The sequence below is a fragment of the Notechis scutatus genome, chromosome 5 (assembly GCF_049901735.1).
Source record: "Notechis scutatus isolate UNSWTSFEM ecotype Mainland chromosome 5, rNotScu1.2, whole genome shotgun sequence".
Classification (NCBI taxonomy): domain Eukaryota; kingdom Metazoa; phylum Chordata; class Lepidosauria; order Squamata; family Elapidae; genus Notechis; species Notechis scutatus.
The window spans coordinates 9455859-9481672 of NC_142013.1; the positions used below are offsets into that span (position 1 = coordinate 9455859).

Below are 25814 nucleotides of genomic sequence, written 5' to 3' on the forward strand. Positions count from 1 at the left end.
AAGCAGAAGTAGGGAGAAATACTTCTTTCTTGGCTGTTTTTATCTCTCGGATACAGGCAATTCAGAAATTGCCTCTGAATCTGGACATAGCATTAGCCAGTACGAGTAACCTATTTGATAGCCTCATTCTTCAAAATCAGTAGTCCCATTGCAAAGAGTCCTCTCTCTTCCCCATCTCATGTAGAGGTGCTTCAGATCAGCCACACCAAGGTTTCCATAGCTGAAACAAAGCATTTTCATTTTTTCAAGCATAACTGGGGGCCATTTAGTTTGATTTAGTCATCATCCTCTGAAGGCATCTTAAAAGATTGTTGGCAGAGGTTGTATTCAGCAGGTTCTGACCAGTTCTGGAGAAATGGTAGTGGAAATTTTGAGCAGTTAGGAGAACTGGCAAATACCACCTCTGATTGGCCCCGCCCCCATCTATTACCTGCCTCCCGAGTCCCAGCTGATTAGCTGGGTCTTTTATTGCCCTGCACAGGAGAACGGAGCTGGAAAGCAGGTTAGTGGGGTGGGGAGGGAGTGGGATTTTGCAGTAACTTTCCCCAGGAGTGGGGAAATCAGCAATGAAATAACAGGCTGGGTTGAAGCACTTCTCTGTAATATGCTATCTCACAGGATTTTATTTCTCTTGAAGAAGTTTGTTCAAGAGTTATCACCTACACTCTGACCGAAGAAATATAGGTAAGGAACAAAGATTCTTTGCTCTGGTAACTGGATTTTTCTCCCCAGCCCAGATAATGATAAGTCCATCATAGTTCTAAAATAGTATTGGCCATCATTCCACCTCATTAGCTGGGCTGCAAAAATCTGGATGATCATTAGATGGCCATAAAGAGCAAGAGTTTTCTGTATCTTTTTCAAAAATGTTGCTTCCCTCTAGCTATTATGGGGTCCCTGGTGCTGTATAAGCTTGGTTGTCTTCTTGCAGATGTTTCGTTACCCAGCTAGGTAACGACATCAGGGAGCGAGCCCCACTCGCTTTTAGCAGTGAAAACGTTACTCGGTTGGGTGATGAAACTTTTACAGGAAAACAACCAAGCTCGTAGAGCACTAAGGACCCCACAGTTCAACCCTGAGCTGCAAATATTCTCTTCTGTTAGAGCTCTATATTAACTGCCTCTTTGCGATTGTTTTCTTCACATTGAATTACATTCAGAAAGAATGCTATTTATGCATTTGGCTGAAAGCATGAATTGGCCCTCATGGACAGAAGGGTGCCTTAAGAGATTTAATGTTATTTTTGATCAAATGTGTGATTTTTTTTTTCAGGATGCCTCTGTAATTATCTGAGCACTCGAGGGAAATGAATTTAAAAGGCTGCTTTGCTACATGGTAGAGCAAGTCAAACATCAAACGCTCAGTTCGAATCTAATGACTCTTCTGATATCTTCAAAGACAAAGCTTATCAGAGGCCAGTTAATGGATTCGACTAGGAGACAAAGTGTTGAATAACTAAAAGATGGGAAATCTACATATCTGGGAAACAGCTTTGCAACATCAAAGGTCCACACAATAAGCCTGCGTTGTCTGCATGATATTTCTGACTAGACAACAAATCCATACTTTTTCTATCAACAAGCACAAGCTGTTCGGTGTAATTAGTCCCAGGGTTAATCCAGACTGTTACAGTGGGGTTCTCAATTTACAATAGTTCATTTAGTCACCGTTTAAAGTTACCGCGGTACTGGAAAAAAAATTGACTGGCGACCATTTTTCACACTTCACGACCGTTGCAGTGTCCAGAGGCGAGCTTCAAAAATTTTAGCAACGGGTTCTCTGCCCGGTTGCTGGGTGGGTGTGGCCATGGTAGGCGTGGCCTAGTCGGCCTCCTGCAGCACATCAGGGGGAGGGGCGTTTTTTGCCCTCCCCGGGCTCCGGAGGCTTTCCTCAAGCCTCCGGGAGGGCTAAAACGGCCTGCCCAGGCTCCAGAGGCTCTCTGGAAGCCAGAAACAGGCTTATTTCTGGCCTTCCCGAACTTCCTGTAGGCCCGTTTTTCACCCTCCCTGAGCCTTCATGCACTTTACTTGCACCTAAAATGGGCTATGTGGGGACTCCTGGGAGGGGAGGGGAGGGGTGGGCAGGGACAGCCAGGAGTGGGATTTGGGGGGTTTTTGGACGGCAAAGAATCTTAGCTAGGGGCTCTCCCAAGCCCCTACAAATCCCCAGCAGCCCACACCTGTAGCCTAGGCTACCGGATCTTCTGCCTGTGAAAATCCTTCATTGGAAAGTGTGATTGATGACACCCAGCCTGTGAACGTGTTTCGTTGGAGAATCTGATTTATGACACACCCAGGGGTGTGAGGGGAAACAGGGTCATAGGTGATAGTAAATTACATGTCTCAGAGTTGGCTTCATACGGGTTAGTGCCGGACATGTTGCTCCTAATAAATCTTTTGGATTCTTCGAAAGCCTGGCTCGAGGCTCATGGTTTAATTAGGGCAACCGTTGGAACCCTGACAGCAAGCCAACTCTGAGACATGGAATTGCAACTAGGCTTGAAAATCTTGGTTTAGAACTTGTTGAGGCTTGCGGTCAGATTTAGGTATTGCATACAAAGTTGTACACAGGAATGTCCTAGCTGTAAATGATTTTTTTTTTTTTAGTTTTAATCATAACGCATGCTAACAACCACTTTAAACTTCATATAAACCGCTTTAAACTTGATTGTAAAAAATATTGATTTTTGTAACTGAGTAGTCACTTATCCGGTTCAGCTGTCTCAGCTGCTAACTTTCACAGTTTTCATTCCAACTGGAACTCACTCCATATTTAAGAGGTTCCTTAGGGGAAGTGCGTGGGAGCACTAACGTGCCTATCACCCCTGGCATATTTTAATTTTTTTTTCATTTTGTTCATTTGAATTCATAATTTTTTTGTTCGATGAAATTTTAAAACATTTTGTATTCTTGGCTGGATGGAGAGGCTGATGAAGCCACCAAAGGTGGTGTGGAAACATTGGGATAATTTCTAGAGGACATGCAAGAAAAAAAAAAATTAAAAATCTTTGCTGCGATTTAGGGGCTGTTTGGGGGTGTTTCTTGCAATCCAGATTTGATAACTCTAAATGTTCTCTGATTGTAGCCGAGCTGGAGAACACAAAGTAGATGAATGCTGCCCTAATGAAACACGTGTTTTAGTTAGTGTTGTTGCCACTCAAGAGGTCCTTACGCATTTATGCATCTGTCTATCTCTGTAACTCAGGACATCTGTTTAGTCCACGGTGGGTTTTTTTGTTTTTTAAATAATATTTGTAATTTCTCTGTAGAATGTATAAATTGTGAGCTCTTCTTTTGGTGCCAGAGGCAACGATCGTGAGGATTGTTTTTATGGTGGGTTTGAGCACAGCTGGCACCAGAAACTGGTGGTGTTGGGCAGTTGCTTAGGGCTCACAGATGTTGAAAAGTTCCTGCCAGGAATCTGATTATGGTCTGTCTGCTCGGCTTCGGAAAAAAAGGGACTGCTGAGAGACCTCCTTACTATTACCTTACTTATTCATGGGTTCTAAATATAAAGGGGAACAGGCAGGGGTGCGCTTCAAAAATTTTAGCAATGGTTCTCTGCCAGTTGATGGGTGGGCGTGGCCATGGTGGGCATGGCCTAGTTGGTCTCCTGAACCACGGGGGGGGGGGCATTTTTGCCCTCCCGGGCTCCGGAGGCTTAACTCGAGTCTCTGGGAGTGTGAAAACGACCTCCCCGGGCTCCGGAGGCTCTCTGGAAGCTGGAAACAGGCCCATTTCTGGCCTTCCTGAACTCCTGGCAGGCCCATTTTTCACCGTCCCTGAGCCTCCACACGCACCCTGCACTTACTTGCATCTAAAATGGGCCGTGTGAGGACTCCTGGGAGGGGAGGGAAGGGGTGGGTAAAACCAGTCAGGAGTGGGATTTGGGGTAGGGGTGGGATCCGACAGGGTTAACTACCAGTTTGGTGATTTACGATGTGCTTCCCTGCATGCTGCGTGTGCATGTAAATCTTCGTCAGCTTGCTGCCTGGACAGCTGAGCAGCGCTGCGTGCAGGGAAGCAGCGTTTGAAAAAGCACTTTTTTCCTGCTTTTTCAACTGCAGCTATGCCTCGCACGGAAGCCGAGGTTGAAAAAGCAGGAAATAAAGGTCAGGTAAGAGCCCGGGCAGGCGGGTGGGCCAAAACAGCAGCAGACAGAACCGGTTCTATGTCTGCTGCTCTTCAGAGCTACCGGTTCTACAGAGCCGGACAGAACCAGTAGAATCCCACCCCTGATTTGGGGGTTCTCCGAACTGCACAGAATCTTAGCTAGAGGTTCTTCCGAACCCCTGCGAACCCCCAGCAGCCCAGCCCTGGGAACAGGAGTTTAGCATGCATTTTATCTCCCCATAACAACTGCAAAAGGAAACCAACATATAAGCAAACAAAACCACTTAGGCCATGGATAACATCCTGTGCCTTGCAGGGAGCTAGGAAGCATTGCCAGTGGTAGGAAATGTTGGAAATTGTACAGGTAGTCCTCGACTTATCGCAGTTCAATTCGCTCTAAGTTTCCATGTCACTGAAAAAAAGTGACTTAACAACCGTTTTTCACGCCACGTACCACCATTACAAGCAACTGCTTCCTATTTATGACAGTTGCAGTGCCCTAGGCTCACGTGATCTCCTTTTGTGACCTTCTGACAAGCAACATCAAGGAAGCCAGATTCACTTAACGACCTCTGGCAAGAAAAGTTGTAAAATGGGGTATATAACTCACTTAACACATGTCTCACTGAGCAACAGAAAATTTGGGCTCAGTTGTGGTCGTAAGTCGAGGATTGCCTGTAGTTTAGCAACAGTTACCTATCCCAATAGATATTTTACACCTCATTGGAACCCTTGAGCAAACTGTGCCAAGGTACAACTGTAGCAATATATAAATAGTCCTCAATTTACAACCGTTCCTTTAACGATGGTTCAAGGCTACAATGACCCTGGAAAATGTAACTTGCTCACACTTACAACTGTCACCATCATCTTTGTGGTCACATGATCACAATTTGGACACTTGGTGACTGAATCACATTTGTGACTGTTGGTCACGTGAATGAAACTTGCAACCATTTTTGTTGAATTCCGGCAAGGGGGAAGCTGGATTCCCTTAATGGCCCTGGGATTTGCTTAATGACCGCAATGATTTGTCTAATGACTGCCATAAAAATCGCCTTAAAATCAGGTACAACTTGATTTACGACTCCGGTGACATACAACAGATAATCCAGTCCCAATTCTGGTCGTAAGTAGAGGACTCCCTGTAGGCCAAAAGGGTTAGCCTAGCTAGATGTTTAGATGGGATATAGTAGGGATCTTAAAAACTTGGCAACTTTAAGACTGGTGGACTTCGATTCCCAGAATTCCCCAGCCAGCCATGCTGGGAATTGAAGTCCACCAGCCTTTTAAGTTGCCTAGTTTGGAGACCCGATAGAAATGGAAAATGCAGGAGAAAGGTTTCATTTAAAGGCAGGACAGAACAAGGTATGCTTCTGATGTTGAAATTCTACTTATTTAACTGAAGGCTCGAACCGCGTCTAATTTAGCAGCTCAATCACCTTCTCTCCCAATTCCGGACCACCTGAAGAAGGTTGTTCAGTGCAATCAAGCTACTTTCACTAGATTAAAAACAGCAGCCCGTGACCTTAATGATGGCCATTATTGGGTGATTCCCTGATTTGGGGGATTATTGTGCATGTCTAAATTGACAAGGACAGAAAGGACAGCGAGCCCCCCCCAAAAAATGGATCATGAGCCTATTGCCTGTTGGAACATCCTGAAAAAGTTGACTCTTAATGTAGAAGTGGTAGTAGGGATGTTGTGGGGAAGAGAATGGTCCCTAATAAAGTTTTTAAAACTCTGTGAAAAATGATGGTTGCCTGATTGGCCCGCGACACTGAGGTTCTTATATTGCATTTTCTTCTGCAGATGGAGGCTGACTAGGAGAGGTGTGGTGGCCTAGAGGTGGAATTCTCACCTCACAATCCGGAGGTTGTGAGTTCAGTCCTAGGTAGAGGCATATATTTCTCTCTCTGGGCACACTGAGAATATTTCTGCTAAACAAAACTCCGCACTGGTGACAGGAAAGGCATCTGGCCGTTAAAACACTCTGCTAGCTTCATTCATTTGCCGAGACTCCACCCCTGCAAGGGATTATGGGGTCCTTAAATGAAGATGATGATGGACAGAAGGTGAAGTGGCACTCTTGTCTCCCAATCTGAAGTAATGCTAGAACTGTCCCTCCCATGCTTTACACACCCTTTCCACCCCTTTACAGAAAGCCTGTCTCCCACTGTTAGAGGTGGCTGTTTTCCTCTTTATGACTGGAAGATCTTTATCTTTGCTGCCTGGCATGGTTAATGCAAGAACATCTGTAAAAACATGCGTTTTCCTCGGGAACACAGGTAGCAACCCTTATGCTCCACCACGTCAGTAGAGAAAGTGAATATTCAGCTCAACGTTATGTCCTGATCAGGGAATTACAAAACAGTACTCCACAAAATACTATTACTATATTATTATTATTTTGTGATTTTTCCCCCCCTCTTTTGTTTTTTGTTTTTTTGCTACTTTGTTATTGATCGGCAACACGGTGAAATGGTAAGGAAAAATTCCTCCCAGAATGCTGTCGTCCTGGAGTTGAATCCCATGATAATAAAGGAAAAAAATAATAATAATACTTAACTGAAGAGAGATATTTTTTTTCTCCCCCTTCTCTCTCTCTCTTAAACATATCCTCGGATGGGAAGTGATTCTTGAAAAGCCCTCTTTGAGTGCAGCTGTGTGCTGCATTGTGTTAACTGACATTTCTCAATGGGCAGCGCACTGCCAAGTTAGTCAACAATGTTCCGTTGTGACCGAATATATTACTATCGGTTGAGATCTTCATTTAAAAACAAACACTTTCAACTGAAAGGAAAAACAAAACGAAACAAAAATAGCTGGATCTTTTGGTCCCCGGTCTTGAGTTCACTACAAAATGTACATTCAAGATTTTGGTCTTCCGTGTCTTGAAAAAAAAAAAAATAACAATCAAGGTTTACTTCTGGATTAAGGAATCCAAGTAAACAAACACTGGATCGCTTCTGGTTGTTTATCTGCTGTCTTCCCCCCTCCCTCCACCGCCAGTTCCCCATTACTCACTGTTGCAAAGCACTTGGCAAGTAAGTGATGTAAGAGACACCCTCTCAGCCCTCAGGAATAAATGCAAAGTTTTTTTTTTTTTTTCCATTGAAAAGCCCGTGTTTTTAAGGCCACGAAAAATCCGCGAAAAAGTTTCGTCGTGTATGGAGGAGTGGGTGCGTGTGCGTTTAAAAGAGCGTAACCCACCTGTTGTTTTTATTCTCCCTTTGCGTCTTTTCATCCTCATCCTCCTCCCCCCCAAAAAACGACACATTACTCTCACTGTGTCTGTAAACACTAGAGAACAGGGAGGCTGGACTTCTTCCCCTCCTTGATGGAGCTGCAGCTGTAGTGACTCAACATTGACTTTCACTGCATTCACAAGGAAGAAGAACTCTGCGTGTAATCCTTTATCATCAGTGAGTCGTATTTCGGTGAAGACGGCATACAGAGGGCGGATTCCGATGCTGGAGAGCTGGGAGAAGCACTTCCAGAATCAACGGAGTCTCTGAATGGAGAAGGTGGCGTCAAAGCCACCAACTCTTCAATCTCGGGCTTGGCAGGGGCTGGAGCCTCTGCGGAAGGGCCTTCTTTGACACTTCCGCAAGACGGTTCCCTGGTTGACTGAGATGCTTCGTTGACCTCAATGGCAGGGAGAGGCTGGATCTCCGCAAACGTGGTCATGGTGGTAGGCAGCTGGATCTCCCTCGGGATCAGGTAGGAAGAGCACAAGGGGGTGGTGACCATGGGGCCTGGCGTGGGGGTGGAGAGCATCATGGAGTTGAGCTCGCTGATGTTGGCGGTGAACCGAGTCACCACGCTGCTGATTTGCTCCATCAGGGAGCCTTGGGAAGAACTGCTCCGTTGGGCTTGTTCCGACTGGAAAGTTGGAACATCGTCTTCGGTCCGGCTGAGGGAAGCAGTTCTCTGGCTGACCGTACTGATGGGGGACGGAGTTTGAATGCGGTACTGAGCCGGGTAGTGTTCTTCAGCTTCAGAGACATCGTAAAGGGTTTTGGCACCGGATTCGGGGAAAGTGGTTGCGATTGTGGTGCTACTGCCGTGCCGGCTGCTGTCTGTGCTTTTAGAGAAGGGTTTGATCACGGCGGTTTGGTTGGGGTTGTCTTTCTTATTGATGTGGATCGAAAGCCTTTGCCAGAGGTGGGCTCCTCGGCTCGAACTTTTTTCATTCTGGGCCCACGTGACCGATTTCCCATTGGAACTGCGACACAAAAGAGAAGAGGAAAAGGACAGACGATAAGACTTGATGACATCTTAACACGTTTCTGGAAGACCAGCGGAATCACAACCATGGGAACGTTCAGCGCAAAGTCGACAAGGTAACACTTGCAAGGCAGAACTGAAATACAGGTAGTCCTTGACTTAACAACCATTTGTTCAGCAACCGTTCAAAGTGACAATGGCACTGAAAAAAGTGACCTACAATGGTGACCTTCAACTTTTTCGGCACCAGGTACCGGTTTCATGGAGAGAGGTGTTCTGACGCAGCTCCCCAAACATGACAAACCCACATCATTCTAACCACTGCACCACCCACGTGCTCTATATCACGTGGTCGTTAAGCAAATCCAGTTCCCTGCCTTGACTTTTGCTTTCAGAAGCTGACTATGAAGGTTGCAAGTGGCCATTACATGACCTCAGGATGCTGCAACCATTGTAACTATATCCAAAATATTCCTTTATTAGGAATGCTGGTAGCCCCAGCAAAAATTTTATCTCACTGGCTAACAAGTCCATCCATCCAGAAAATGAATAGTTGTCTGCCACACTTATTCATCTCTGCCCTCTGCCTTTTATCCCCAGAGCTATGGCAATAGCACTTAGACTTATATACCGCTTCACAGTGCTTTACAGCCCTCTCTAAGCGGTTTACAGAGTCAGGCAATTGCCCCCAGCAATCTGGGTCCTCATTTTACCTACCTCAGAAGGATGGTGTCAAGCCCAAAATTGACATATGTGTAGCTATCTTAATTAGGCTTAGTCTATATTCTTTTTCTTATTTTCTCTGTGGCAGTCATGCGGGGGAAGGGTTTCGGGCTTGTCACATTCCTAAGTGGGGAGGAGTGGAGATAGAGTTGTTTAGGCTAGGTGATTCTTCTTCCCGTGGGAAAACGAGCTGTCAGTGCTTGGGCCCCTTGAGGTGGAGATTTATAACATCAAGCAACATTGTATTACTTCTATTGGAGAATGTGACTTTTGGGGGTTGTTTCTAACTTCTAATATTGTGGGATAGTTCCGGGTTGGGTCAGATCCGGAATTACCGTGGACTTTGTGCCAATTTGATCCTTTCCTAAGTAAAAGAATTTGTTTTGGAAGATGGACTTGGTTCTTTTCTTTTTAAAATGGATTTCATCACTTGGAAACCTGACATTTGGAAGGCTGAGTCAACCTTGAGCCTGGTGGGATTTGATCTGCCAAATTGCGGGCAGCTGCTTGGCTTATGATGGGGCCTCGCTAGCAGGATCTGCCCAAGGCTTTCCACTGCTCTCCTCTTCTCTGCTTTCTGTGTAGCCACACATCAGACACTGGACCCAGCTGTTCCTCCTCTTCCTCGTCAGCCACCTCCAGACCTGGTTCTTCCATCCCAAGGACCTGGCCCATAGATTTCCACTGCTCTCCTCTTCTCTGCTTTCTGTGTAGCCACACATCAGACACTGGACCCAGCTGTTCCTCCTCTTCCTCATCAGCCACCTCCAGACCTGGTTCTTCCATCCCAAGGACTGGCCCATAGATTTCCACTGCTCTCCTCTTCTCTGCTTTCTGTGTAGCCACACATCAGACACCGGACCCAGCTGTTCCTCCTCTTCCTCATCAGCCACCTCCAGACCTGTTGACTCTCCATCTGAGGGCTGACGGATGGCCCAGGCTCCACCTCTCTCTCTCTCTCTCTCTCTCTCTGCCAGCTCCATTCCCTCTTCCCCCTCGGAGCTCCCAGGTTGCCCTGATGCTGATTTGGCTGCATCTCGTGGATGGGGCTTTGCTTGTTTGTGCAGCCCGGTTTCTGACATGCCACGCAGCACTGCAGGTCCGTGGACTGGGGGCGGGGGACTCCTGACCTACAACCAGTCCTCACATTTACAGATGTCTGCAGAAACCCCACAGTCACGGGATCAAAATCCAGGTGCTTGCCACCCGAATGTAGTTACAATGGTTGCAGCATCCCGGGGTCATGTAATGGCCACTTGCAACCTTCATAGTCAGCTTCTGAAAGCAAAAGTCAATGCAGGGGACTGGATTTGCTTAACGATCACGTGACATAGAGCACGTGGTGGTGCAGTGGTTAGAATGAGTACTGCAGGCCAACTCACTGCTCACTCCGGGAATTTGATTCTGAGTGGCTAAGGTTGACTCAGCCTTCTGTCCTTCTGAGGTCAGTAAAAATGAGGATCTGGATTGTTGGGGGCAATAGGCCGACTTTGTAAACGGCTTAGAGAGGGCTGTAAAGCACCATGAAGCTGTATATAAGTCTATGTGCTATTGTTATTGCGATTCACTTAATAACTACAGTGATTCACTGAACAATAGTGGCAAAAAAGGTCGTAAAATTGGGTGTGACTCACTTAACAACTGCAGTGGTTAATAATGGAAATTCTGGCCCCAATTGTGGCCGTAAGTCAAGGAATACCTGCAAATACACATTTATAGACACCTGGAATAAACAGATACAGAAATAGACAATCCTCCTCAAAGCACAGAGAAGTGGCAACAGAAAGGCTAACCATAGATCCCATGACATTGTTCAATTTTGATCATGACAGAGTTGGTGAGTGTAACTTTTCACCCACAGTTTGGTGCAGGGAATCCAGTATACAGATAGTCCTCAAATTACAACCATTCATTTAATGACTGTTCGAAGTTACAACAGTGCTGAAAAAGTGTGTTATGGCCATTTTTCACACTTAACGACCAGTGTCCTGAAGTGATGTGATCCTCTTTTGTGACCAAGCAAAGTCGATGGGGAAGCCAGATTCCCTTAACAACCGTGTTACTAACTTAATTTCAGCGATTCACTTAGCAGTGGCAAGAAAGATCGTAAAATGGGGGCAAGACTCACTTAACAGCTGCCTTGCCTAGCAACAGGAATTTCAGTTCAATTGTGGTTGTAAATTGAGGACTACCTGTATGAGCATAACCCTACATTATTCATTCAGGATTGTCAACAAATATAGTCCTTTTAGAATTCATCTGCTTGGACATGTGATGACCCAAAGGCAACACAGTCAGATAATCAGTAGGAGCCCCTTTATTAGCTCCAACTTTGCCTCCAGTGTCCTGGTTACCTTCTGGCTGGAGAAAAACTCTCCCAGGAACAGCCTTTGGCTGAAGAGACTCAAGTCCAAAAAGTGGTCAACCAAAACTGTAACTATAAGTCCAATCAAGGCAAAATGAGGTAATTAGTCCAGCAGGGCAGGAATAATAAGTCCAGATGTGAAGGCACAGCAATAACTCAACATGGTTGGGAAGACGCCAGGAACATAGATAAGCAAAGTCAACACAAGATAAACTCACGTTTGCTCCCAACAGCTGCCACACTCAGCATGCATTTCTTTTAAACTCTCTTTCCAGCTGTGGCTAATGAAGGGAATCAGGGCCCTTTCCCCATAAGCCACGCAACCCACGTTGCTCTTCTCCATTCCTCCCTGCATGCCCTAAGATGAAGAGGGCCTGGGCCTGGGTCTTTCTCTGAACTCCCTCTCCCTTGTTCTACCTCTTCCCTGCTCTGCCCAGCTGGACTTTGTCCTTCCCCGGTTTCCTCCACAGCTAACGGAGCCACACTCCCACTCCCTATCAGCTGTTCATCTTCCTCCTCGGATTCAGATTCTGACAGGGCCATGACAGGACGCTACCTAAGTTAGGAAATGGCTGGGCTAGTTTTTGCTTGAAACTCCAATGAACTTGAAAATCCCGTGAAAACCCCCTGTTTCTCCAAGGAATTGATGATTTTTGAACTGCTTTTTCTCTATGAAAATCTTTTTTGTGATATTCAGCCCAAACAAACCCTGATGCAACTGTAGTCCTTTGAAGTAGAAGAGGACAAATAATTGTCTCTCATCAAATCAATCACAAACACTATTATGACCGAAGGGTAGCAAATAAATAATTCTTCCTGACAGTCTTCAGACATTTGAAGAGTTGTGCCACATTTCCCACTCACAGAATCTGTGGCCAAATTGCCATCATTGTGATGGTACGCACGGTGCGCTGTTTTCTGGCTTTATTCAAGGAAACCCCAGGAATGAAGCCAAACCCAGTTTTAATCAGCAGAAGAAAATTCCACATTCATATTACAGTATCAGGACTTGTTTTATTTCGTGGTCCATGACGGTACTGGCATATTTTTTAAATGTATGTATTTATTCAATTTATTTGGGTGTCTACCTCAAACGTCAACTCTAGGCAACGAACAATCAGAAAATCAATTAAAACCAAATGGCAAAGGCAAACAGAAAAGAAAATTAAGTATATATAGCAGCCAAGAAACCTCTAATCAGTAGATGTTAACATAATCAGGAAATATGGCCCTGAACACATTTAGACCCTCTGGTATTATCATTTAAAAAAGAGGAACTTTAAAAAATGAAATAGGACCTAAGTGGAAAATAAGCGCTAATGCATCTTTTGGAGCAAAAATGAATATAAGACCCGGTCTTATTTTCGAGGAAACATGGTAATGCATAGCTAGACACAAAAAGACTGTCACAAAATGAAGGCCATGCTGGTTTTTCAGCAAAACCATCGTAAAATGCTGTACCATGATCACAGTGTCAACCTTGAAGCTGACCTGACCGAAGCCATTTTGAGGCTTTGGTGTTGCCACACTGAAGCTGAGGGATAAGGTGGAGGGGATAGAGATAGCTGGGGTTTTGTAGCCAAAACAAAGTATTTTCTCCTGGGAACCAAGGACGTTCTCACTGTGGCTGGAGAAAGGAGGATTAACATTACCAGGCAACCGGATGGCCCCTTGATTGGACTATGTGAATGACTGTTTGGGAAAGGGGAGGAATTTTTAATTTTAATGAAATGGAAACTGGGGGAACATTTAGAGTCAGTTTGTCCCAGCCATTGCCAATAGGATATGTCTAATTAAAACTAATATTTGAGAACCTTGCTTGTCTTGGAGTCCAGTTTGCTAAAGGCGTATTTCTTAGAAACCTGATACAGGGGACTCTGCAAATGGCCAGAAATGCTGCCATTTTGCCAAGCACCCAAAATTTGGTCAGAACTTTGAATCCAGAGGCTTTTCTTTTGGGTTTAATGGAAAAAAGACTTGGTGGGGGGGAAAATGGAACTTTGATGTTATATATGTTGACGGCAGCAAGACTACTCTATGCACAAAAATGGAAGGACATTTTGATCTCCCCAATGGACGAATGGCTGCAAAGCTTGATAGAGTTAGCAGAGATGGTTAAATTGACTGCTCTGATCAAAGAAGAAGAAGAAAAAGACACAAATACCTTTATTTCTACTTGGAAACAGCTTCTGGACTTTGTGCTTGAGGTGGAAAAGAATGAAACTTTGATTGCAGGTTTTACCGATTAGATTGATGTGTTATTCTAGAAATGGCTAGATTAAACGATCATGTAAAAAGTAAAAAGATTTGAGATTTGATGTTAATGCCTTATTCTATTGCACCAAAGGGAGTTGGAAGTAGATGCCTTTTCTTTCTTTTTTCTCCTTCTTTTCCAGACTTTTCCCTTCTTCCCTATTTTTCCTACTATTTGCTTTTGTATTTTTTGTATCTTTATAACATAAATTAATTTAAAAAAAAACCAAGTCATAAGTCCTCTATTTCAGGTTGGTCGTAACTTTGAATGGTCACTAAGCAACCAGACGTAAGTCAAGGACTACTTGGGTGTGTACATATGTATGTGCATTTGCGTGTGTGTGTGTGTGTGTGTGTGTGTATTTATGCATCATCTTGGAATGTATTTTGAGACAAAAAGAAAAGCAGCTTTTTAACTATGTTATTTAAACTATTATAGTGCAATTAACCTATCCTATTTTAGGCAAATTGAATTATAATTGTGGTGGTTATTGGCCTGGTTCTTATTTAAGGAAAGCTTCATCTTGTAAATAAATAGATAATGGATGATGATTACAATGGTGAGGCCATGATTCCTTTTGGAATAGCCCAAAGCAGTTCTGAGGAAATTTATAATTTTTTAAAATTATTGCGCCTCGACATAAAATCCTCCTTAAAGCAAAATATTTATTGGCTAACCCACTGTAGCAAACAGCTCTGGATAAGACTCTTTTAAAAAAAAAATCACATATGAGTGAATGCTTCGAGCAGTGTATAAATCAAGTTAAAGGCTGTATTTTGCGGTTGTTGCCGAGGGAATTTAAAGTCAGCTTAAGCCTTTGTGTGAAGATAGATAGATAGATGGTCCCCAATAAAAACGAAAGCAATTGTACATGGGAACGGCTCAATACGGCCCAAAATTAATCTGTCTGTGGGCAGAGGCATTTCTAAGATTCAGAATGAATAAAACAGCTTTTCTGAAACAGAATGCCAAGCGCTAAGGAAGATTTCGCCCTCCATCAGGGGCAAATGGATAGGAATACTTCTCATAAATTAGACAGTGTAGGTGAACAAGCCATCTACACAGGCAGTGCCATAAAAAGGAGCCATGCGGTAGATGACATTTTACGTGACAAAGTACTTCAATTATTGGCGGCCTGTTTTCAGCAAGGTAGCAATTTGCCTGATAAATTATGAAAGAGGAGGAGGAGGAGGAAGAAAAGAAAGAGGAGGAGGAGGAGGAGGAAGGGGAGGAGGAAGAAAAAGAGGAGGAGGAGGAGGAGGAGGAAAAGTAGGAGCAGGAAGAGGAAGAAGAGAAGGAGGAGGAAAAGGAAGAGGAGGAAGGAGAGGAAGAGGAGGGAGAAGAGGAAGAGGAGGAAAAGGAGGAGGAGGAAGGGGAGGAGGAGGAGACAGAGGAGGAGGGGGAAGAGGAAGAGGAAAAGGAGGAAGAGGAAAAGGAAGAGGAGGAAGAGGAGGAAGAAGAGGAAGAGGAGGAAAAGGAGGCAGAGGTAGAGGAGGAGGAGGAGGAAGGGGAGGAGGAGGAGGAAGAAAAGAAGAGGAAGAGGAAAAGGAGGAAGAGGAAGAGGAGGAGAAAGAAGAGGAAGATAAGGGGAAGTGGAGGAGGAAGAGGAGGAGGAAAAGGGAGGAAGAGGGAGGAGAGGTAAAGGAGGAGAAGGAAGATGGAGGAGGAAGAAGAGGAGGAGGAGGAAGTGGAGGAGGAGACAGAAAGCAAGGATGAAATCTTTGGAAATATTCCTTTCCTTCCCCCCCTCCCTCCATTTTGTTTTTTGGGGGTTTAAGAATGACATGGGGATAAGAATAAGAAATGTGAACAACCATTTGAAAAATGGCAAACTATTTTTCTTTCTTTTTGTGTGAATTTTGGAGAATGGGGACTCTTTTAATGGAGGTAAAAGTGGCTGTGATTTTTTAGCCTTTAGATTTGGAAGAACTTTCAAAATTACCAAGAATCATCGTCAAATTGCTTCTGAAGCTTTGGGAAGTAAAATTACTGGAGTTGTCCTTAAAATGACCTTGTGCAAGAAATAAGTGAAGTTGCTCCTTAGGCAGGCAGAACTATTAGAATCTAACCTTCTGGCCCCAATATATACGGTGTGTGTGTGTGTGTGTGTGTGTGTGTGTGTGTGTGTGTGTGTGTGTATACAAAAGGGAGATGTGTGTTTTTGTTCCTGATCGGCTGGCAAGGCATTTTTATATTTGAAAAACAATCAGTCGTCAGCTCTCCATTAATAGCTTTTGCTTCTATTGTATAAAATCAATTATGCAATGGTATGTTTTATGAGGTTGTCAAAATGTAGACGTCTCAATAGCCCTGCTATGATTTGGGCATGAAATTACTGACTTAATTAAATGCAACAAATATGAAATTAATAATTCACATAGAGTGCATAAACACACAGTCGGTGTGGTGGCCTAGAGGTGGAGCTCTTGCCTCACCATCAGGAGGCTGTGAGTTCAATCCTAGGTAGAGGCAGATATTTCTCCCTCTGGGCACAATAAGAATATATCTGCTGAACAAAACTCTGCATTGGAGACAGGAAGGGCATCCGGCCAGTAAACACTCAGCTCCATTCAGTTGCCCAGACTCCACCCCGCAAGGGACTATGGGGTTATTAAAAGAAAATGATGATAGACTGTATAAACACACACATGCACACACACACACACAAATATTACCCCTCAATCCACAACCGATATGCAGCATTGCCTTGAAGATAAGTAATTTGAGCTAGATACCTACAACAAGAGAGTCAGTTTGAGAAGGCGGAGCCTCCTCGCCGACGGACCGTAGATCGCGACTCTCTGCGGCTATGGTCCGTGCTTTTTCGTTGGAGATCCCTGATCATTACGATTAGGGGCTGAAGCTGCCTTGGAGGGGCGGCGGAGTAAGGGGAAGCCGCAAGCCAGGTTGAGGGGAGCCACATCTCCCCCCCTGGGCTTGGTCTTTTTCCCCCCAAAGACGACTGCAGCAGTGGTTTAAAATGGCCACCCCAAAGAGGAGGACTCAGCTGGATTAAGATTTGTGCAGGAGGGAAGAAAGAGGTGGATAACATCTGAACCGGGACAACTGGGCAATACAACTAAAGTACCCCAGGATTAAGGTAACATGGAATTTTTAAGAAAAGAAAAGTGAGCAGTGAAATTACAAAGGGACAGGAAAAAAAATAAGAAAATATTTTTGACAGCTAAGCGGGGCTTCGAACCGGGAAAGGAAGAAGCTGGAACTAAAGATTTAACTAAATCGGACTAAAATATTTTGGGAATAAACAGGCATAAAATAAAGCTGGACTTAAGATTGCCAAAAAATAATAATAATAAAGTTTACAAATTGGAGACTGGATTGTGCTGGAATATTGAGGTTCGAAAAACCCTAAATAAAAAATAGGGGAAAAAGGTGAAGACTTTGTATAATGGAGCGTGCCACCTTTTGACAAAAACTTGAGCTCAAACAAAAGGGAAAGCATCCTGTTTCTGAATGAACTTGTGTGGATATAACATTAAAGAAATATTGAAACAAAGTAAGAATCTTAGAAAGTGAAAGCAGAACCAGAATAAAGGAAAAAGCAAGGAAAGACTGACTGTGGGATTGATTGATGTTTTTGATACAGACCCTCGGCTGGAATAACTGAAAACTTTAGATAATTGAAAGAAGAAAGAAGGAAAGTAAAAGTGTTTTTTTGTGGACTTTAATGATCATAAAATATAAGTGTGTAATGATGATATCTCTTTGGGAATTAAAAATGGAACTTAAAAATATGAGAGAATTACTACAGGAAAGAGGTGAATCACTTTGCTCTGTGTTAGAAAAAATGGAAATGGCGATTGAAGAACAAGAAGTAAGAGCTTCAGAGGAGGAGGAGTCGACTCAAGGAGAAGACATTTTAAATAGACAATTAACACAAAGAACACTACAAAGAAGTGGGGAAAGAAGGAAGGTTAAAAAGTTGAGATTTAAGAAGGCAATCAAAAGGGGGAATATCTGTGAATCAGGAAAGGCAGAAAGATCCAGCAGAAAAGGGGAAAGGAAGATATTAAGAAAGAGAGGGATATAAATTGGAATGAGAAAAGATATGGGGAAAAGAGGGGGAGGAGAAGCAGTAAGAAACAGGTGCATGAAATAAAGAAATACAGAAATAGTAGAACGTTGAAAAGAAATTGTTTTTTCAGAGATAATGGTTGATGAATTAAAAAGGGGATTCTGCAGGATGACAAGGGGTAATAAGAATATTTCTGCAATTAAAAATATTTAGAAAATAAGGTAATATAGATACTGATAACTCTTATTAAAAATCAAGGGGGGGAAATATGCTGCGGGATCCAAATGAAAAGATGTAATGATTATTATTGTAACTTCTTAAAAATAATGGTTTATTGGGAATCAAGATGAGGGAATAAAGATATATTTTAATCATTGAGGTGTCACACTCAAAGCAGCAAAAGGGGGGAAACCTATACTTGTTTTGTTTTTTTTAGTGTTAAAATTTGTGTTAATCTAGAATTTATAAAAAGAATGTGTAATGAAAAGGGAATATGACAGACTAAAGAACCAACTAAATTAATAAATTAACATAGACTATTAAAAGCAAGGAGAGACATTGGTAACTTTATTATTATTATTATTATTATTATTATTATTATTATTATTATTATTATTATTATTAGGCAAACACATATTGTTTATCTTTATTATTAAAATAATTATTAAAGGATTATATTTGAAATAATTGAAATGAAACAAAAAGATGTTTCGATTGAGATTAATGAAAGAGGCTAGAATTAATGTGTTTGTTTCTCTCCTGACTGAAAATTTGGAATGGAAAAGGTAATAATAGAATTAAGTATGCATATATCAATGTATAATTGCTGTCATATTTGTATGTAAAGGTGATGACCCGGAAATATGTTGTCCATTAAAAAGAGATTTTTGTTTTTAATGTGAAAAACTGAATAAAATTTGTTCAAAAGAAAAGAAAAGAGAGTCAGTTTGGTGTAGCGGTTAGATCCCAGGCTAGGAATGGGTGACTGTGAGTTCTAGTCCTGCCTTAGCCCAAAGCCTAAGCCTGGGGAACTTTTTGGACCAGTCATTCTCTCTAAGTTCTAGGAAGCAGGCAATGGCAAACCACTTCTGAAATCTTGCCAGGAAAACTGCAGGGATATTTGTCTAGGCCAGGGGTGTCCAACCTTGGCAATTTAAGACTTGGACTTCAACTCCCAGAATTCCTCAGCCAGCTTTGCTGGCTGAGAATCTGGGAAGTCCACAAGTCTTAAAGTTGCCAAGGTTGGACACCCCTGGTCTAGGCAGTTACCACAGGAAGTCAAACAATAACTTCCTGGGTGAATCTATGACACAGTTTTAAATACCCCGATCAAAACTCTATTAGAAACGACATTTATCTCCCATGTCTTCTCAATCTGAAGAAAACAGTGCATAGAGCTGATTGCTAAAATTCTTTGTGCCAGCCTTCCATTAACTGCTGCAAAACACAAGTGCTGATCTAAAAATACGAGTAGGATTCAGAGTTCAGTCTCACATGGTATTGTTGGCTGTCATTCCCTTGGCAATACTGCAATAAATTTTAACTGTTTCAGTTCATGGACCCCAAAGTGACACTCTACAGATTTAACTTTCTAACTCAGGGGTGTCAAACTTGACTCAATTGAGGACCACATCAGGGTTGTGTAAGAGTTTTTTTTGGGGGGATGGGTTTGTGTGGGTGGGGTGGGCATGGCTGGGGTGGGCCTGGCCAGCTTGACATCACTCGTGTTGGGGGTGCTTGTGGTGGCCCATTTTTCGGCTGCGACATCCTCCTACAGCCCCCTGCCAGTGAAAATGGAGCTCGGGAAGGCTGCCTGCGGCCCTCCTGAGCTCCATTTTTGCTGGCAGAGGCACTGTGCCAGTCCACACTGTTTCCAGGACTGCCCAGTGGGCCAGATCCAGCCTGCAGGACTTGAGTTGGACACCCCTGTTCAAACACAATCTATGAACCATATGAGAATAACAGAACAATAGATTTGGAAGTATCTTGGAGGTCTTCTAGTCTAACACCCTATGCCATTTCAGATAAATGGCTGTCCAATCTCTTCTTAATGACAGCTTTGGAAGCCATCTTAGCACCAGACGCTTCCACACGGCCACATTCTTGAGCCTGGGAAAATGGGAGGGGGGCAGGGGTGGGATTCTACCAGTTCGCACCTATTCGCTAGAACAGGTTGTTAACATTCTAAGCAGTTCAGAGAACCGGTTGTTAGAAGAAGTTACTGGCCTAATCCTGTAAGGAAGGCAGGAAGGAAACATTCTGGTGTTGCTTACAGAAACTGCCTCTCCCTTAACCCTTATTACATTCTTGGCAGGACTAGACTTCCTGTCTCAGGAACATCTCTGGAGCTTTTTTTCCCCTCCTTTGCTAGTACTTTGCTTGTGTGGAGTGACCATTTAAAGTTACAATGGCACTGAAAAAAGTGACTTATGACCGTTTTTCACCCTTACGACTGTTGCAGCATCCCCACAGTCATGAGAGGCCAGGCGAGGAGATGAGTGCCTTGACCCAGCCAATAACATGACCACAAAGCCATGACGACCACCTAAGCCATGCCCACAGAACCGGTTGTTAAAAATTTTGAATCCCACCCCTGGAGGGGGGAATTTCTTGGAGTGTATGTGTCCAGACATAATAGCATTCTTCTTCTAAGTCAAGGTCATGTTATTTCTGCACCTGGTTGAGAGGATGTCTCAAGTTGGGATGGATGGTGATTGGGGCATGTGATGCAATGAGGGGTGCAGGAGGTGGATTTGTAGTTTTTACTTACTGAAGGGAAACCCGGAAGTTTCAGATTCGGGATTTCCCAGATGTGCCAGTTTACTCCTCTCATAAAAAGAACTTTGGAGAGGATGTCTGTCTCGGAGTTATTTGTTGGAGTGGAGGTTTTCTGGAATGCTGGCACTTAAAAGCTTCCACAACTTCTCAAAGCTAGTCGTTCCCCTGATTAATAGTTCTAGCTGTCAGGAAATTTCTCCTTAGTTCTAGGTTGCTTCTAAGGTGCAATCTTTTCTGGCAGGATTATATACTCAGTGTTCTGAACTGGTAAACTTTGCAATTACTTCTCTTTATTCTTACACCAAGAAGAAAGAATCACCCATTTTAATCACAATAAGTGATACTTAAGAGGAATTCTCCAGATTCTGTTCATAATAGGATTTCCAGTCTATTAAGTTAATGCAACTTGTTCAGTATGATGGTGCATTTTGTGTCTACCGAACTGGAATTTTTAGGTTCTTTTGGTCATAGAAGGGAGTGTTGTTTTTCTAGGGGGGAAACATACAAGATGAGAAGACGAAAAAACAAACATTGGATGGGGAAAAAAAACCCCACCCCTATTTTCTATGGCATAAAAAATGGCACATGAGTAATTGATATTTGCATCCCCACCAATTTGCTTCTTGTCCTTCTGCTGAATTGCTTTTCACAGAACAGATCAATCTCATTGACGTTCAAAGCAGACACAGCAATGACAAAAGGAAGGGAGGAGAGAAGAGGCTCTATGAAACATCAAGAGGATGAAAAAAACAAACAACCATGGGCAATCAATACCAAGCAGATGTGTGAATGAGATCGAGGCTTGCTGACATCATTGGCCAACAAAGAGACAAAATGGTAACAGTGGTCAAACTGATGTCTCGGATAGCTCGGACGTCATCGCCGAAGGACCATTCTGATTCAAAAATTGGAAATATGAATTCTGTTCAATTTAATTCATTGAATGTTTTAATAAACTCTTTAAAGGTTGCTGATTCTTGTATTTTGGGAAGTTGCGCCCAACTGTGGTCCCAAAGTCCAAATTTTCCTGACTACATGGCTAAGCTCTAAAATATTGTTAGATTTTAGAGGACTTAGTGGTGCCAAGGCAGAAGGAACTGTGCAGGTTTTAATCAAAGCAAATAGCACCCTCAAACCGGTTAGTTTTGTTTATCCTGGCTTGTAATGGGGTTTTAACTGCCTATAGGTAATCCTCAAATTACGACCACAAGGGAGCCCAGAATTTCTGTTAAGTGAGACACTCGTTAAGTGAATTTTGTCCCATTTTATGACCTTTCTTGCCCCAATTGTTAAGTGAACCAGTGCAGTTGTTAGGTTGTTAAATATATCTAGCTTCCCCACTGACTTTTCTTATCAGAAACTTGCAAAAGGGGATCAAATGACCCCACTGGACTATGCAACCGTTGTAAATAGGAGTCAGATGCCAAACAGCTGAATTTTAATCTTGTGACTACAGGGATGCTGCAAAGAGCAGAGGTGGTATTCAGCAGGTTCTGACCAGTTCTGGAGAACCGGTAGCGGAAATTTTGAGTAGTTCAGAGAACCAGCAAATACCACCTCTGACTGGCCCCGCCCCCATCTATTCTCCGCCTCCCGAGTCCCAGCTGATTGGCTGGGTCTTCTTTGGTTGCCCTGCACAGGAGAACAGAGCTGGAAAGCAGGTTAGTGAGGTGGGGAGGGAATGGAGATTTTACAGTATCCTTTCCCTGCCATGCCCACCAAGCCACGCCATGCCATGCCCACCAAGCCACGCCCACAGAACCAGTAGCAAAAAAATTTGAATCCCAGCACTGGTCACAAGTCACTTCTTTAGTGCCATCGTATCTTCGAACAGCCACCAAGCGAACTGTGGTAAGACGAGGACTTACCTGTATAGATTCTATGAGTTATTGCTTACATTGTTTTGACTTTCTTATCCCCATTTTGGGGGTACCGGAATAGTTTGGCTTGTAGCAAACAACTATTGTGATGAAGCTTATGGGATCCTGGAGGCAGGGAATATAAAAGAAGCTATTTTGTCAAAATCTTTCTGGCTGTTCTCAGTGCAGAAAGAAAAGATCAACGTTTTCTGCGTGTCTTCGCAATCCTTATATTTGATTCAACCTACACAACTGCTTTATCTCTGATTGCTAGCATTATCTGGGGGAGAAGTTTAGGGATGAGTTGTGGATTATGCAGGTGCCTTTGGAAATTCTCAAGTGTGATTCCCACTACCCCCGTCATGGTAGACTACACGTCTAAGTGTTTTTCAGCAAAAGCTAAGTACCTTGAGAAAGCTCTCATCCAATCCCTGCAGGGCATTTTTGCTATTAAAGAAAAGAGGAAAGAGAAAGAAGAGGAGGATGAAGGGTTCAGACGAAGATCAGGAGAAGAAAAGCGAGTGGAAAATGGGTAACAAATTCACCTTTTTAGGAATGCTGGAATTCATTTTTTGCCCTTGTTGCTAGGCCAAATATATCTCAGGAGAGTTCCCAATTTTGAGCCTCCTGTTTCAATAGAAAAATAACCTAAATAACAGAGTTGGAATCATTGTGCACTCTTTCTAGAGTCAACATCCTTTTTATACTGTGGTGACCAAAACTGCATGCAATATTCCAAATGCAGTCTTACCAAGGCATTATAAAATGGTATTAATACTTCATGCAATCTTGATTCTTAATAGAATAGAATAGAATAGAATAGAACAGAACAGAACAGAATAGAATAGAATAAACAGAATTGGAAGGGACCTTGGAGGTCTTCTAGTCCAACCCCCTGCATAGGCAGGAAACCCTACACCACTTCAGACAAATGGTTATTCAACTTCTTTTTAAAAACCTCCAGTGTTGGAGCATTCACAACTTCTGGAGGCAAGTTGTTCATTAATTGTTCTAACTGTCAGGAAATTTCTCCTTAGTTCCAGATTGGATCTTTCCTTGATTAGTTTCCACCCTTTGCTTCTTGTCCTGCCTTCAAGTGCTTTGGAGAATAGCTTGACTCCCTGTTCTTTGTGGCAGCCTCTGAGATATTGGAACACTGCCATCATGTCTCCGCTTGTCCTTCTTTTCATTAAACTAGAAATAATGTCTCTTTCTAAAAATATATCCCTAACAATACTCTTCTCTGTGGGAAATAGACAAAAACTATCCACGTAATCCTCAATATAGAACTGTAATGGAGTTGCCCCTTAAGATGGTATGCTGTAGTGGTCATAATCATAACAATCTTACCTTTTTTTTTGTGATGATCATTAAGTGAGTCGCTGGCTGCTAAGTGAATCTTTGGTCATTAAGCAAACCAGTGGGTTCGCTATGGGTGCCATTCTGCCAGCAAATGTGCTGCGTTACTGATCACTCAAAATTCAATCAAGTGATAGCAAAGGAGGCTCAACCATCAGAACTTTGAATTCAGATTATAGGTCCTCTTTTTTGGGTTGGTTCTAACTTCAAATGGCCACTAAGTTACTGGTCATAAAAGGAGGACCATCCATAATATAATCTTTATAGGTGTATCAGGAGGATGTACCTATAAAGTCAAGAAAATCAGGATGATTGCTGTGATGGATGCAATCCAAGTGGACGGAGCTTCAATTCTACTTTCATGGTCACCTTTTTTCTGACCATGTCTTGTGGGTACCCCTGGATCAGGGGTGGGATTCAAATTTTTTAACAACCGGTTCTGTGGGTGTGGCTTAGTTGGTGGGCGTGGCTTGGTGGTCATGTGACTGGATGGATGTGGCTTGGTGGTCATGTTATTGGCTGGGCATGGCCAACTCAATATCACTCACATCGAGGCACGCATCTCCTCGCCTGGCCTCTCATGACTGTGGGGATGCTGCAACAGTCGTAAGGGTGAAAAATGGTCATAAGTCACTTTTTTCAGTGCCATTGTAACTTTGAATGGTCACTCCACACAAGCAAAATACCAGCAAAGGAGGGGAAGAAAACTCCAGAGACATTCCTGAGACAGGAAGTCTAGTCCTGCCAAGAATGTAATAAGGGTTAACGGAGAGGCAGTTTCTGTAAGCAACACCAGAATGTTTCCTTCCTGCCTTCCTTACAGGATTAGACCAGTAATTTCTTCTAACAACCGGTTCTCTGAACTGTTTAGAATGTTAACATCCAGTTCTAGCGAATAGGTGAGAACTTGTAGAATCCCACCCCTGCCCTGGATCCTTATCATAGGTTCAATATCATTATAACATAAAAACCCTGCCAAACAGGAAAACAACGGGAAATCCACTTTGATGTGGCCCAGGTTCAGCCCACCTAGAAAAGCTTCCAGCTTTCTCACAACCCCACATTTCTCCAGTCTGCCTTAAAGGATTGTTTCCATTCTCCAAGCACTTGGAACCTTCTCCTGCAAATGGAGCTGCTGTCACAGACTAGACAAGAAGCCAAGCTGCTTTTACAATCCTGATTGGAGATCGGACAACATAAACCATACTGCACAGGTTGGATGACAATGCTCACACATTGAGGAGGTGGGCTGCAATGTCCCCCTGCACCCTACGCAGTAAATAATTCAGCTTTCTCACAACCCCACATTTCTCCAGTCTGCCTTAAAGGATTGTTTCTGTTCTCTAGGCTGCGGGTGTCAAATTCAGTCATGTCAGGTGATGTATCATGACATTTTTTTTGCCTTTGCGGAGCTTGGGTGGCTGTGGCCTGGGCATGATGCATCTGGCTCATAGACCACCAGTTTGACACCCCTGCTCTTGGCACTTAGAACCTTCTCCTGCAAATGGAGCTGCTGTCACAGACCAAACAAGAAGCCAAAGTTGTTTTTGCAACCCTAACCAACAACACAAATCATATAGAGATACATTGCACAGGTTGGATGATAATGAGAACACAGCGAGGAGGTGGGCTGCAATGTTCCCCCGGGGTGCTCCTCTGACAGACAAGCCCCTTGACCCTTGGAAGGGGTCAGGTGGCATTCATGCTTTCACTTACCTGCTCATTGTTGCTCGCCCACCATTTCCCATACTCCCTTTTGGAGTGAAACACTCTATTTCTGACTTGTGCTGGGCCAGCCTCCTGTCTTTGTACCTAACAAAGCATGACAATGACAGGAGCAACAAAAACAGAAAGAAATGATTGTGGGCATTCTCCTGTCATATAGCAGTGGCACAAGAGAGAGGGAGAGAGAGGTGCATGTGCAAACCTCCAAGTGGCACACTTCCAAGGACTATACTGACCAATCGGTCTCTAGTCTCAGTAAATGATTATATTTGTAGCTCAGGGTCTTTGGGCTCTCTGAACTCGGTTGTTTTCTTGTGGACCTTTTGTTACCCAACTAGGTAATATCATCAGTACTACATAGAAAGGAGTTGGG

General features: G+C 43.4%; 1 protein-coding gene across 1 annotated transcript in view; it reads right to left on the reverse strand.

The window, feature by feature from the left end:
* Positions 1-7496: 7496 nt before the first annotated feature.
* The window catches only part of GRM5 (glutamate metabotropic receptor 5), a 243615-nt gene continuing 225297 nt past the window's right edge, over positions 7497-25814 (reverse strand). The window contains exon 8 of the mRNA XM_087967519.1: positions 7497-8340. Coding sequence (XP_087823645.1) covers positions 7497-8340 — 844 coding nt within the window. The remainder of the gene's footprint in view (positions 8341-25814) is intronic.